This window comes from Kryptolebias marmoratus, linkage group LG10 (assembly GCF_001649575.2).
Source record: "Kryptolebias marmoratus isolate JLee-2015 linkage group LG10, ASM164957v2, whole genome shotgun sequence".
Taxonomy (NCBI): Eukaryota; Metazoa; Chordata; class Actinopteri; order Cyprinodontiformes; family Rivulidae; genus Kryptolebias; species Kryptolebias marmoratus.
This window is the reverse complement of record NC_051439.1, coordinates 12,774,558-12,787,380: the sequence shown is the minus strand read 5'-3', so window position 1 is coordinate 12,787,380 and position 12,823 is coordinate 12,774,558. Positions and strand designations below refer to the sequence as shown.

Sequence of the window (12,823 nt, the reverse complement as noted above, 5' to 3'; positions counted from 1 at the left end):
CCCCTCTCCTCCAGCTCTCATCATTCCCAGGCCAGGAATCCTCAGTTGCTGCCGGAGCACTAAAGGAAGATTTCCGGGCATTTGTACTGTCGTCCAGCAGGCTCATGACTTTTCGAAAGATGGGTCAGCCGCTGTTCAGATATATCCTGCCCTGTGTTTGCCTGCTGCTTTCTTTGTGCATTCAACAACGTAACCTAATGTCCTTCACTTTAATGAACTGAACTAAACAGGCTGCAATTCTTAGAGCAAGATGGGATGAGGTTTATTGATTTCTTTTTGCAGATGTCATTATTTTATTTTGTCTATTTAGACTTGTTTTAGCTGAATGCAGGGTTTGTCTTCCAAACAACCTGAACGTCATTGTTCTGTGGATCATGAATTATGCTGACGGGCATAATGCAGAAAGCTTGGAAGCCTCTGATCTTAAGCTCAGTAAAAAACAAATGCTGACCACAGATCAGCACAAGTGATGCGAAAGCAGACAGATGCCACGCTGAAGTGGCTAAATATATATATAATAAAAAAAATCTTCTAACTAATAAAACTATTGTGATGTAGTGAGAACATCGTTTGATTTGGAATTTAGTTCATCTTCCTGTGTTTATACTTATTGACATCAGTTCTAATTAACTTTACTGCATTAATTTGAAGCTTTTTTTATTCCTTCGAGGCATGGGCTTATGATTTCCTTTCTTTTCCTCTTCATCGTACCTTATCAGACCTTATTATGTTGTGTCATATCATACTGTATTGGCCATTTTAGTTTTTTTAAACTATCTCGCTTGTGAATGACACTACAAAGCCTTAAACTACAAACCGAACCTCAAACACTGATCCTTCAGTGAGTTTTGTTTAAAGTGATTCAGATTCCTCCACTGCACCATGCCTCTGCTCTGTGGTTTGCATGTTGATTAAGTGTCTACTTGTTGAAATTGCTGCAGCAGCATTACAGGCCTTTTTTCTTTCCATTTAGCCTTGACTTCCACAGCCTTTCTTAATCTAATTCCAGTCAACACATGCAGTCTAGACAGGAGGCCCAACGCAGCCTGCATCTTTGTCTGGTAACTGCCGTTTTCCCTCCGGAGTCCCAGAACTCGCTACCATTTCTCTTCAAACACGCCCCATCCCGCTGCAGCACCGTGGATCCGAACACAAAGAGGAGCCACACATTCTCAGCTGGAAGTCATACTGAACCTGCTGGAACATATCGCCACTTATCTTTTCACTTTAAATTAGGGACGGGGGCTCTGGTGCATTTTCCAGGCTGCAGGAGTTGGGGAATACTTTCAGTGTCCCATCAGGAAAATCTGTGGCCGTTATTAGCATGAGAACGAGACACTGCCCAGGTACTCGGCTTTCCAAACCCATGTGGAAAAAGACAGTAAGCTTTAAATATCTTGATCCAACTTGAGTTTTTGAAAGCAGACAGTAATAAAAAATGGTAGGAGCAAGGAAATATCACACTGCTGTTAAGAATATTTATACAAAGGAAGTGATGTTTATTTGAAAACAAGAAAAAAAACAATCGCTTATTTGAATTACAGTAAAACTCTCCTTATATTCTCTTGCGGTTGCAGTTTGCCGCACACACCCTGTGTCGTTCATTTGTCTTCATCACCTACACTCGTATTTTCCAGCTCCCCTGAAGCGACATAATGGGCCAGTGCAAAGTGACCCATATTTACCCAATAATACAAAGCTTTGAAAAGACCCATATCAAGTTGCAGCTAATGTTCCAATGGGGCCCGCAGAGTGAAAGATGTTACTGGCCGAATCGTCTTAGGTTTCAGTGCCCTGCGAACAAAAGGCTGTCCAGTCTTTTTGGAGAAAGAAACAGGGGATGGTGTGATGGAGGGGGAGGTGGGAGACCGTTGGAGCACACAGTGACAGTATAAAGTCAGAGGGGGGTGATGCATCTGTTTTATCGGAGGGGATTTTTGGAGCTCATTTTAAATTTCAATGTTTTTGTAGGTTGGTGTAAAGCTTGTTGTATGCATTTCCCATGTCGGGATCTGTTGGAAATTGTCAGTGTTGCCAGGTAAAGCCTTGGGGGAGAGAGAGAGAAAGAGTTTATTTTTCAGCTTCAGGAACATCAACAGCCGGTTTGAGGCTAGCTTTTACAGGAAGATGCGGATACAGGCGCCGGGTTAATGGAGCAGAACTGAACTAACCTCTGCTGTTCGGGGTGAGCGCAGGAATGGACAGGGTTGGTTTAAGAGAAGTGGGTTTGTGATGTTTGATACACAAAGTTGATTTCCCCACCACCACCTCCTCTTTCCACTTCCCAGCCCCCGCATCTACACCCTCTTCCTCCCTCTCCTTCATGTTCTCCTTCTGCTCTCCCTCTCCTCAGGGGCAGGCAGGTATAAAGTTACACAGAGCTCTCAGCTTTCTTGGAAGGAATGACCACATGAGTAGCTTGGGGATTAGATTAGCAGGAAGAGCAGACTTAGCCAGGCCGTAAATAGCCCACTTTTTTTCACCATTAGAAAGGGCCCAGTACAATATAATCAATAGATAGCACTCATCTGATGCAGGAAGCCATATGAGAAGCCCTCCCTCAAGTGCTCTGAAGGACAGGCTACAGCAGCTTGGGCCTAATGAAGTTATTATTAATCACTGAGCCTCCTGTTTTGAACTTGTATTGTTTCTGTAGTGGGTGATGATCTGATCTGATTGGCATTCTTTGCCATTCTTTTACTTTTATTGTAAGATCATGGTTGTATTGTAATCATGACTTCATGTCACAACCTTTATTTTTCTAGTGGGTTGCAAAAACAAAGCAGCAAAATGATTTATCCACTGTGTCGTCTGAGCAACAACTTTTTTTTTCTCTTCGTCTGTCATCGATTCACATCCACATCCACCTCAGCTCTGTCAGTCTCTGTGAGCCTCCCCACAGGTGTTAGGTTACTCTGTAAAGCAGCTTGAATGGCTTCAGAAATCACAGAGTGCTGTCTGTGCTCTTGATACTCATTTCCCTTTGAAGTTTCCCTAGCTCACAGGAACAGGAGGCTACAAAGTCAGACTTGTGTGAGGGCTTTAGAGCAGTCTGCCAGAACCGCAGCATAAGACAGGGGGTCCAGTATCATTGAGCAAATCTTATTCACTGGAGGACTTTACTTTTTCAGGCTTTGCTGTAAGGGAATGACCTCTTTTTGAGCGTAAAAGAATGTGAAAGTGGGTGGAAACATTGGTCCAGAACTCCTATTTGCACATAAATAAAGTTGGATCTATGCTAGAAGAAACAAGATGTGGAGACTTTCACAAATGTGAAAGTGATTTTGAGCTTTGCTTAAAACCTGAAAAGCTTTAGCAGTCACATCTGTAAGTTCTCTCATCTATTTTTTTTTTTCAAGCAACTAAGAAAGTAAGAAAAATATGTCAAATGTGTAGTGTTACTGAAGAAGAAACCTATCTTACATTCACTAAAAGAGTTTTATTTTTTTAACCAGCTCTCACCGAATATCTCGCTGCTGGCGCCGAGTAAAGCTGTCCGTGTTTTCGCAGGTATCTGAACCACGTACGGGCCGCCATGCCTCAGGACACAGCCGGAGGATACACCTCAGCTCTGGCGTGTTACCGAGCCATCCAGGATGCTTTCAGCGGGCTGTTCCCTCCAAAAGGCTGAAACCGTCTCCCTTCAGAAATGGGACTGAACGGACTTTAGAAACACAGCAGCACCACCACTGTGCTGCTGTTTGTCAGCGCTTTGACTTATTTTTTAATCTGTGTTCAAAGTTTGTTTGTTTTTTTTGTTAACTTTATTTTTTACACAAAAATAAAAACTGGTTATGTCCATCATTTGTGTTTTATTTAAAAATTAAACTTGTAAAATGTACAACAGAATAATTTGTCAGATTTTGGAACAAAAGAACGTTAGCTATTTGAACTAAAGCGGAAGCATGATTTCTTTTCAGGAAGCAACATCTCTAGTAAAGGTCAAACTTTGTTTTAAAAGGAAATGGGGAGGAAAATATCACTCGTTTCATTACATTCCTCATAATGACAGGCTCATGTTGAATCGTCACACTTCTGTCTCTTCGAGGCTGGTTCCTCTGAGGATTCTGTGAATAAACAAAAAACTGTTTAGAACTAAATAAAAGCGAGTTTTACACAATTAAAAAGAAAAAACTTAACTTCAGAACATTAGGATTTCCAGTAAACTACACACATCAAACTCTGAACATTGAAAGCTCAAATATTTAGATTGAGGTCAATTTTTGCATGACTGATGGGCTTCTTCTGACTGGAAATTACATAAATATGTGGTAAAAGGATCACTTCCAAGTTCTTGTTGAGGTCATTAATGCTGTGGCTCAGATGGAACAAACTTTTATTATTATTATTATTTATTTTATCAAGTGTTGAGTATATTCGGCCAGGTGGCCATGTTTAGTTGTAAATGACAGAAGAGGGCAATGTTCTTCTGGAAAACATCAGTTTCAAGTTTAATCTTGTTTTGAAACTTGTAATTAATCACTGTGGAGCAAAATAGATAAAGATGAAACAGTCTATTGCATCTTAAAAAAATTAATGCGTTGCTTTTATGCACCTTTTTTGAATTTATGTTTCATTTGCTCTATTTTTCTGTTTTAAAGAAGATTAAAAGAATTGTCACCGAATTTGAAGAAGCTCCTTTGGTGCTAGGTTACTCGTTCTCACCTGTGTTTTCTTCATAGCTGCAGAAAAGGACCTCTTTAGGGATTGTGAATCTTACACACATCATGTCTTTGTTGGGTGCTACATTGCGCACGAAATGCACAGAGCACTTGTTCTCCAGAGGGAACCCGAGGCTGCAGGAAGCCCTCTCCACCACGTCCGCCTCAGGGTCCTCTTCTTTAGAGAAAGCATAGCAGTGCACTGTGGGGAGGTTGAGCTCACAGGTTGTTTCCGGCTGCAGAAGGCCTCTGAAAGCATCCAGAAACTCCAGAGCCAGCGCAGGCAGGTTCATCACCACATGAACACCGGCTTCTCCTTGCAGCAGAGAGTGCAGCTCCTGTTTAAAAGGCCCTCGGATGAAGGCTCGGCCATCCAAGTTAAAGGTTCGGACTTTCCTCTCCACCTTGTTGAGTTTGCAGTTATGCTGCAGCCATTTGTAGGACTCAGGGTTGAGATCGTTGGCCAGAACATTGGCACCCAGTCGGGCAGCTGGGATGGCAAAGGGTCCAACGCCAGCAAACACATCGAAAACCGTGTCGCCACGTTTAACGAGCTGCACCACTCGCTGGTGCTCTGTACTCAGCCGGGGGTTCCAGTAAACACGAGAAAAATCAAACTCGTATGTCACCCCGTTTTCTTTCACCTGCATCAGGCACAAATAATGATAAACATTACAGCTGGTAAAATGTATCAAAACTCTGAGTTTAAATCAAGGTAAATCATCGACTTGAAATAATTGCACCTACTTTGGCGACCATGTTCTCCTCTCCAGCCAGAAGCTCCATCTTGAAGTTCCGGTAAGTTGAATCGATTATGTTTGTCTTATTGACCACACAGGTCACACCAGGATTTTTATCCATAATTACTTGACCTTAAGTTGAAGCAGTAAAAAAAATCATGGTTATTAGATCTCATAGGTTTATAAAATACTTAATGAATTAATTGTTTCTGTCCAGAGGTTGTACATGTGAAATATGAGACACAACCCTCAGTCTGAATGAAATATTATGTATGGATCTGTTTCAGCCTCTGCTTCTCACCTATGAGGTTCTTGTATGGGAGCTGGTGGTCTCTCAGGTTCATGTGTGCGATGTGTCCCACCCGGCTGAACCCCGAGGTCACATCCTGACCCTGAGGGAGCACTGCCTCCAGCACTTCTTCGCTCTTCAGGTTGTCGTAGGTCAGCTTCAGCTCAAAGTCTTGCAGCTCCTCGGCGACACTAAACGACCTGAGCGCCTCCGTTTCAGCCTCACTGAAGGAGCTCACTGAGGACACTCTGTGAGGATCCAACAGTATCAACCGAAAGTCACCACTTCCCTCTTTGTCCTGAACCACTCTCTGTACACCTGGTCGCTGGATGGTGGACTTTTTCAGGCTCTTCGCTACTTTATTTAATACGCCAATGGGAACCCGAATGGCCGGGACTGTAATGGTCTGTGTGAAGGCGTCTTTGTTCAGGGAGGTCATCCCCCGGACCTCTGGAGGGGGCTGGTACAGTTTGGGCTCCATTATGATCTTTATAGCAGAGTCAGAATGGACCAACTTTGCAGAGCAGAAGCTTTGGTGTACAGCAGGTTTTAGATTTCTCTGAGTCTGGATAGAAGCAAAGATTTTGGTAAGGATCCTGTTAAAACAAAACAAACAAATAAAATTACTGCTATTCTTAGGTAAAAAAATATGTTAACACATAAATCTTAAGGGTTAAAATAAGCCTTTGAAACACTCAAGGCTTTGCAATATCATGTCTGAGCCACGTTTGTGATAGTGATCCATTTTTCTAATCTAATAGCCTATTTTAGTTATGGAAGCTTCCAAACGCAATTTTATTGCACTAAACAAAAAGCAAGGTACAGAGGCAAGATGTCGTCATTGCTTTGAGGAAACACTGTCGTAAGTTTCTAAAATAAAATAAAATGTTACATCCACAGACAAAAAACTTAGAAAATCGCAACATTTAAACTCTTCAGCTTTCAATAAAGGCATTTGTTTTTGGAGACCGAGGCCCCAAAACATCTGTTATCACAACGACTCTGAACATAGCTGTCATAACGCAGAAATATTGGTAGTTTTAAATGAAAAAGATGCACTAGTAAAGCGCTCACCTTCTCATCTTCTGTCCAGAAGCATGCTGACATTGCGTCATCACTGGCAGACCGGAGCTGATTGGTGATTGGTCAATAGAGTTCGACGTTGGTTTCTGATTGGACAGATTTTTCTTCGGTATAAAACGTGCGACGGAACAGAAGGGCTCGAGTTAACAACAACATCGGCTTCAGTCAGCAGTGAGCAGCTGACGAGCTGATAAGAGAAGACTTTAAAAGTGACTCGAGGAGAAGATGATTTTAGAAACTCTGCGGATTTCCGTCTTCCCGCTGACTAGAGTTGTTTGTGTCTGACCCGGGTCTGTGTTTTATGCCTTTTTAAATATTTAAAAATGAGCATTAACAGCGATTCGCACTCAGATTTTTACACTAAACGCAACGCCAGAAGCACAGAGAGCTGCGAGACGACACCTTTATTACAAAATGTAAGTGTTAACACAGCAGCATTATCATTTTTTTCACACCTGACAGCTGAAGGACTTCTCTTTTTTTAATGGCAATCTGCCATATGACAGCTATCACATGAGGATGAGCTGAACTTTGCTTTTTCAGTTTCATTTGTGTTTTTTTCCTCCTCTGTCAGCACTTAATAGAGTGTTGACAGAGGAGGAAAACATATTCAATATGTTAAGACGTTAAAACTGGTATTTCAGTGGTTTGAACTGGGCAATTTAATTTATTTTGTATTGCCAGATTTACTGGCAATGTTTTACAAAGTCTGAGTTATGATCTCCTTTATTTTTTCATTTAACTTTAAACGTTTTTCTTTTAGAGGAAGTGGTAACTTCAAACTCTTTAAACTGGTTAAATCAGTCTTTCAAATTAGGTTTCTGCCTTTTCTGACAAAAAATACTTATCTTATTTAACTTTCTAATTTCTCAGAAACAGTACTTTGACCATTGCTAGGTTGTTCTCAGTGTTAGGTCAAAATATGTGCAACAAATTCTGCAATTACAATGCAATTCTTTGAGTTTATGAAACATTTAAGCTTTAATAAATGTTAAATAAATGTTTGTCCTTGAGTCATGTTTCTAAATCGCAGGATTTAGCAGAGAAAAGCTTCAGTATTGTACCAATTTTTAGGTTTAGCCTATGTCTCTTCTATTAATCAGTGGAATAAATGGTGTGATAGTTATATGTAAAGATATTCTTAAAGAAATCTAATTTATATATTATGCAACAAAGTTGATGTTGGATATATTTTACATTGGGTATTAGGAAGTGTTAGAAAACATGGTGAATTTGGGTGTGTGTGCTGCGTTTTCAGGTTTCATCAGTAGCATTTATCAGTGCTCTTTTAAGACCAACAGAAACAAATAGCTAAAGCAGTCATTTAACTCAAGATTTTAACAATTAACTTAACAGCTAATCGTCAATGTGACTTCAATCACAAGGCATAAAATGCAAAAACAAAATGTGAGGCGGACTAAGCTGATTGCAAATACTCATCTGCATATTTGTTTTTAAAGTCCCACGTTCAGTATGTGTGATGAACTCTTCTTGTTTTGTATTGCATTTTGCTGCTAGTTTATTTTTTTTTTTCTCCGCCCGGTTTTTGCAGTGTACTTCCTGTCTTTCAGTACTGTATCAGGGTGGATCCAACTGAGCAGCCTGCAGGTCAATCCAAGCTTGTTGTGACACTGACACCAGAGTTGTAGCTCGTTCTATCCAGGATATCCCCCATTAGAGAGGTCAAGCAGTTTGGGCAGCTCCCCTTATCCCAAGCTCAGGCAGCTGTCCCGCAGCCAGCAGCTCAAATCCCACCCCATCCATTCCCATTTCTATCCCCTGATCCTGCATGCCACTGCAGTGTTGTTTTATGACATCCATCATCAGGCCAGACCAGTTGTTCTTAATACTGTGATGAGAAATCTACCTAAGGCTCCTACAAAAATAATCACATTTCTTTCTCAGCTGCTTTTTTTTTTTACTTCATACTGCAGCCTTACCCTTTTATATTTATCTCTCTGGGGTGTTTGCAGGGATCAGTGCAAACCAGAACCACAGGAGCCTCCTTCACCTCCTCTGTCTTTAACCTGATGAATGCCATCATGGGCAGCGGGATACTTGGCCTAGCTTATGCTATGGCCAGCACAGGAATAGTTGGTTTCTGGTAAGATTTCTCCGATTGCATCAGGGTTTTCTTTAAATATCTGCTCCATGTTTGCAGTTTAACTACATGACTATCAGTTTATGCTCCGCCTTTATTCTCCAGCATCCTGTTAGTACTGGTGGCCAGCCTGGCGGCATATTCTATACACCTCCTTCTGAAGCTTTGTGATCAAACAGGTGAGTGACCTAAAGTCCAGCTTTAGATAACACATGCTTGTAGGCCTATCTGCAAGGATGAATCTACACCATACCCTGAACCACCTCTTCCTCTTTTACCTCTGATTGAATCATTTCATTGTAAAAACGAGCTGATGTGTCTTCCAGCATAGACAATTTGTCTTTTAAAATTGAAGTCCTGGTTGATGTTGTTTGAGTTATGTTTGGAGGAGGATCAAAGGAGATGATAAAAAAAGAAAGGATGATAATAATAAGATGTTGATTGTCACAAAATCCATTTTAAGAGTTAATTCTGGCTGCTAAGCACACAACTTTCATGAAGAAAGATGCGCTCCTCTTACTTACTCCACTGTGTCAACTTGTATTTATATTCTCCTCACCATCTCAAGTGTTCTTTTATTAAAGCTGCTTTTTGAAACTATAGGTATCAACTCATATGAAGACCTTGGAGAGAAAGCTTTAAAGAAACCAGGAAAAGTAAGTTTTTCCTTTTTTCTTTTCTTGGATTGCTGAAAATCTGCCCAATCAAACTATTCACACACTCACAGCTTCAGTGTAACCAGGAAGCTTGTTCCTGCTAACGGACTTCTCAAAATTCTCTCCAGGTTATGGTTGGAATCGCGATTGTCGCCCAAAATATTGGTGGTAAGCTCATTTAAATGCGCTGCAACAGATATTATTCCTGACATGTTAAACATAAATGGACTGTGGTTTTTATGACAAGCAGATTGGTGATTGGAGCAAGGAATGCTACAGGTTCAGTTTTTTGTTTTTGGAGGATGATACTGCCTCCTGCTGGTGAACAGCAGGCTCTATGCTGAGGTTTATTGTCCCCCCACCCCACCCCAGTCCCTTTGTAAGGCTATTATCTAGATTCCCTGATAACCTTTGACTCTAAAGCTGCCGCCCTCTCTGCCCTCTCCCCTGGGCCTGAAACACAACTTCTCCTCTAATTGATCGCTGATGGTAAAGCCCACTCCCACCCTTTGTGTGGAGGGAAACTTATCGAGACCCCTCCCTTTTTTTATTTTTCTGCCCCAGACCACCATCTTCACTCATTCTGCAGCTGAAAGCGGCGGCGACTGCTCTCATACCATCATTAGTGGCACAGCTGAGTAGATCGCCGCAGTGTCTTCTGTGTTTGCGGTTTTCCCAGCATGGGGCCGTATGTGCGAGAGTGTGAGAGCCAGCACTCCAGCTTGCATCTGTCCGTACCCCAGCCCATTTTATAAGAGTGCAATTAGCCTCACTCTGGGTAAACATTCATCTGCACTGCCAAAGGCTGATGGGCCAATTGACCTTAATTACTGACCAGCCCCTGGCTCTCACAGCCTGCCTCTCTCCGTGCTCTTAATGAAATGAAAGTGGCTCTGTCTTTTGTTGAACACACTCTCCAGCTATTTGCTGACCACACACAGAGGACTTACCTCAATTTTCCTTGAACTTTACATGCATGCGTGTTATTAGAATCTGTTTTCTTACCACTTGGCCAATAACAATCTTCTTTGTTCATTCAAGGGCCGTTTTTGTTTAGACATGTAAGTATTATCCATTAGCTCCCATAGAAGTAGTGTTGTGTTTGGTGACCAACTGCATGAAACTAAACCATTGCGTCATGCGTGTTGTGTGATTCTACTTGTCAGCGTGTCTCTATTCATTTGTGTGTTTTTCTTTTATTTGTGATTTGTTCAGATAGTTGGATGACCTTTAGCTGCCTCAAAATAACCCCCTATTGACAGATTTTTAGCGCTTATTAATGCCAGCGGTTATATCCAGAGAATGTGCTTGTGTCTGTGTGGGCTGGAGGGTTTTAGGAGGAATTTTCTTTTATAAACAAATACAGGATTTTAGGGATTATGACTAGGATTATTTAACGGCGAGTGCAATACATGCCCTCGGGCCAATAAGGTCCCGCCTAACCTCGCATATGCCTGGCTTCACAAATCTAAATCCCTTAAATTCACCCCATCCCATGACCGACCGCCCACTGCATCCGAAGCACTTCTTCACACCGAATGTGCTCTCTTTTCTTTGCGCTCCCCACGTTCCTCCTGGGGTTTTTTGGGGCTGACTCACAGGAAATGACCCTGATCCTCGCTCTGATTGGCTGTCTGAGCGTTCGGGGGAAGTATCCTGTTTCCTAGCGAGGTGGAGAAAGGGTGGAAGTACCTGGATTAGCGTCAGAGATCATTACTGTTAGCGTTCTTGCCTCCACCCCCGCCTCTTACAGTTCCCCATCCTGGCTGCTCTCCAGCAATTTGAAGACCTTCATAATGTGGGCTCTGGTGATTTCTCCTCTCCACCCATTTTTTTAATTTAATTTTGTATCCCCCACTGTCTTGACATTTTCTCACAGAATAAAACACACATCATGCTCACATTGAGCTAGCATGTGGGTATTTGCTGTACTCACGATGAGCTTGTTATGAGTGAGTTTGCTTATTTTTTTATGCCTTTCTCTCCTCAGCCATGTCGTCCTATTTGTTCATCTTGAAGTCCGAGCTTCCTGCAGCCATCTACAGCTTCCTAAGCACAGAAAACACAGGGTGGGTAAAGCACTGCGAGCTCCCTCTTTGTGCCAAAACAAAACAGCCGCTGGGAGACCCAGTTTTTATAAGAATGAGCTGCACTAAATAACAATTGAGTCATCCCTGCTCCCATGATGTTCTAGCTGATACCCTTGACCCTTCAAATAAGTCAGATTTGACACAGAACTGCACAAACAGGAATGAGAAATGTATGGGTGATTCTGTGGATGAAAACCTCTCAGCTCTCTGTCTACGGAGCAAAAATAAATGGTGTCCAAAGGAAATGTATTCATGATAGAGGAAGCCGTTCATCACTTATCAGCAGCCCGCATCTATCACTGACCTACGTGGATGCAGCTCCTCATCCTCACAGAGAAAAGTCCCCGGCCAAGAATGTAGCGTCTATCACTTTATTACTGGCCACACTGATTTAAGCGCGACTTGTAGCAGCTCTCGGCCCCATCTGTCAACATCTGACTCTTCCACACACAGCTGCTCTGTATTAGTGCGCTCCTTTCACCCGCCCCTCCCACCCAAAATCTCTCACACATGTTCCCCAGAATCAGACTGATACAAGGGGATATCAGTTTTGCCATTCTAATTACAGCCGACTGTGGAGGGGAGCAAAACATTTCTGTTAATGAGTGGCTTTGGGATGTTAACAGGCATGCGCCCGGTTCCATCAAAGCCTGAATAAATGAGTTGTTTTATATTAAAGCATGTTACTTTTTGCCGCCTCATTTATTCTAATGCGGCAAAGCGAAAACAGGCGTGCTCGGTCTCTTTCTGTTTCTGGTAAAAAGCTGCGCGTCCTTTTTCTTTTATTGGGTTTTATACTAGGCAGCTGTTGGATTGTGCTGCCTTTTTTTTTAGTTTTATGCTAATCTTCAGAACTTTATGGACATTATCATATTCCAGAGTTCACTCAGTGATATCCAGTTTCTTGTTGTTGAGTTAGATGCGTCACATTTCAAGGCCTGTGTATGAATTTGGTGCCTTTACAGTAAATTTGTATCCTCCTGTAATCTAATTTAAATTTTTTACTTCTTTTTTTAACGTGACTGGTAATTTTTTTTGATCGAAATGTGTTTTGGGGTGGACGTGACTGACCGAAAGGTCAGAGCAGAGTTCACCTCGACATCCAGTTATGGGACAGAAAGTGTGTAGACACGGAGACAAATCCATCAGCGCCTATAGTAACACCACAGCTGTGGAAGTGCCAAACGGGGGTCAGTGGGTGTT

The 12,823-nt window shown here is 42.0% G+C and overlaps 3 protein-coding genes across 4 annotated transcripts in view; 2 read left to right on the top strand and 1 right to left on the bottom strand.

The window, feature by feature from the left end:
* mnat1 (MNAT1 component of CDK activating kinase) overlaps window positions 1-3,804 on the top strand; it is a 31,810-nt gene extending 28,006 nt beyond the window's left edge. The window contains exon 8 of the mRNA XM_025006174.2: window positions 3,511-3,804. Coding sequence (XP_024861942.1) covers window positions 3,511-3,631 — 121 coding nt within the window. The 3' untranslated portion in view covers window positions 3,632-3,804. The remainder of the gene's footprint in view (window positions 1-3,510) is intronic.
* trmt5 (tRNA methyltransferase 5) lies at window positions 3,793-6,891 on the bottom strand. 2 transcript variants are annotated; one of them, XM_017413356.3, is made up of 5 exons: window positions 6,765-6,891; window positions 5,703-6,286; window positions 5,409-5,533; window positions 4,666-5,305; window positions 3,793-4,067 (listed from the first exon to the last, which is right to left on the bottom strand). In XM_017413356.3, exons 1-5 carry the CDS (start codon window positions 6,803-6,805, stop codon window positions 4,015-4,017), a joined length of 1,443 nt encoding a protein of 480 aa, XP_017268845.2. In that variant the 5' UTR covers window positions 6,806-6,891; the 3' UTR covers window positions 3,793-4,014. The 2 variants fall into 2 exon arrangements, with proteins under 2 accessions (XP_017268845.2, XP_017268856.1); XM_017413367.3 differs by having other exon boundaries at window positions 5,703-6,255; window positions 6,765-6,839.
* A 24-nt stretch (window positions 6,892-6,915) lies between these two features.
* Window positions 6,916-12,823, top strand: part of slc38a6 (solute carrier family 38 member 6) — a 10,846-nt gene continuing 4,938 nt past the window's right edge. Inside the window, exons 1-6 of the mRNA XM_017411134.3 lie at window positions 6,916-7,189; window positions 8,747-8,877; window positions 8,980-9,053; window positions 9,478-9,530; window positions 9,659-9,698; window positions 11,521-11,599. Coding sequence (XP_017266623.1) covers window positions 7,097-7,189; window positions 8,747-8,877; window positions 8,980-9,053; window positions 9,478-9,530; window positions 9,659-9,698; window positions 11,521-11,599 — 470 coding nt within the window. The 5' untranslated portion in view covers window positions 6,916-7,096. The remainder of the gene's footprint in view (window positions 7,190-8,746; window positions 8,878-8,979; window positions 9,054-9,477; window positions 9,531-9,658; window positions 9,699-11,520; window positions 11,600-12,823) is intronic.

Excerpts from the sequence above, each read along its gene's own strand:
- trmt5 (XM_017413356.3), bottom strand. The coding sequence starts at position 6,805 with ATGACGCAATGTCAGCATGCTTCTGGACAGAAGATGAGAAG. Across the intron at positions 5,534-5,702 it reads CCCATACAAGAACCTCATAG|GTCAAGTAATTATGGATAAA; the intron begins GTGAGAAGCAGA and ends CTTCAACTTAAG. Across the intron at positions 4,068-4,665 it reads CAGCTATGAAGAAAACACAG|AATCCTCAGAGGAACCAGCC; the intron begins GTGAGAACGAGT and ends GTTTATTCACAG.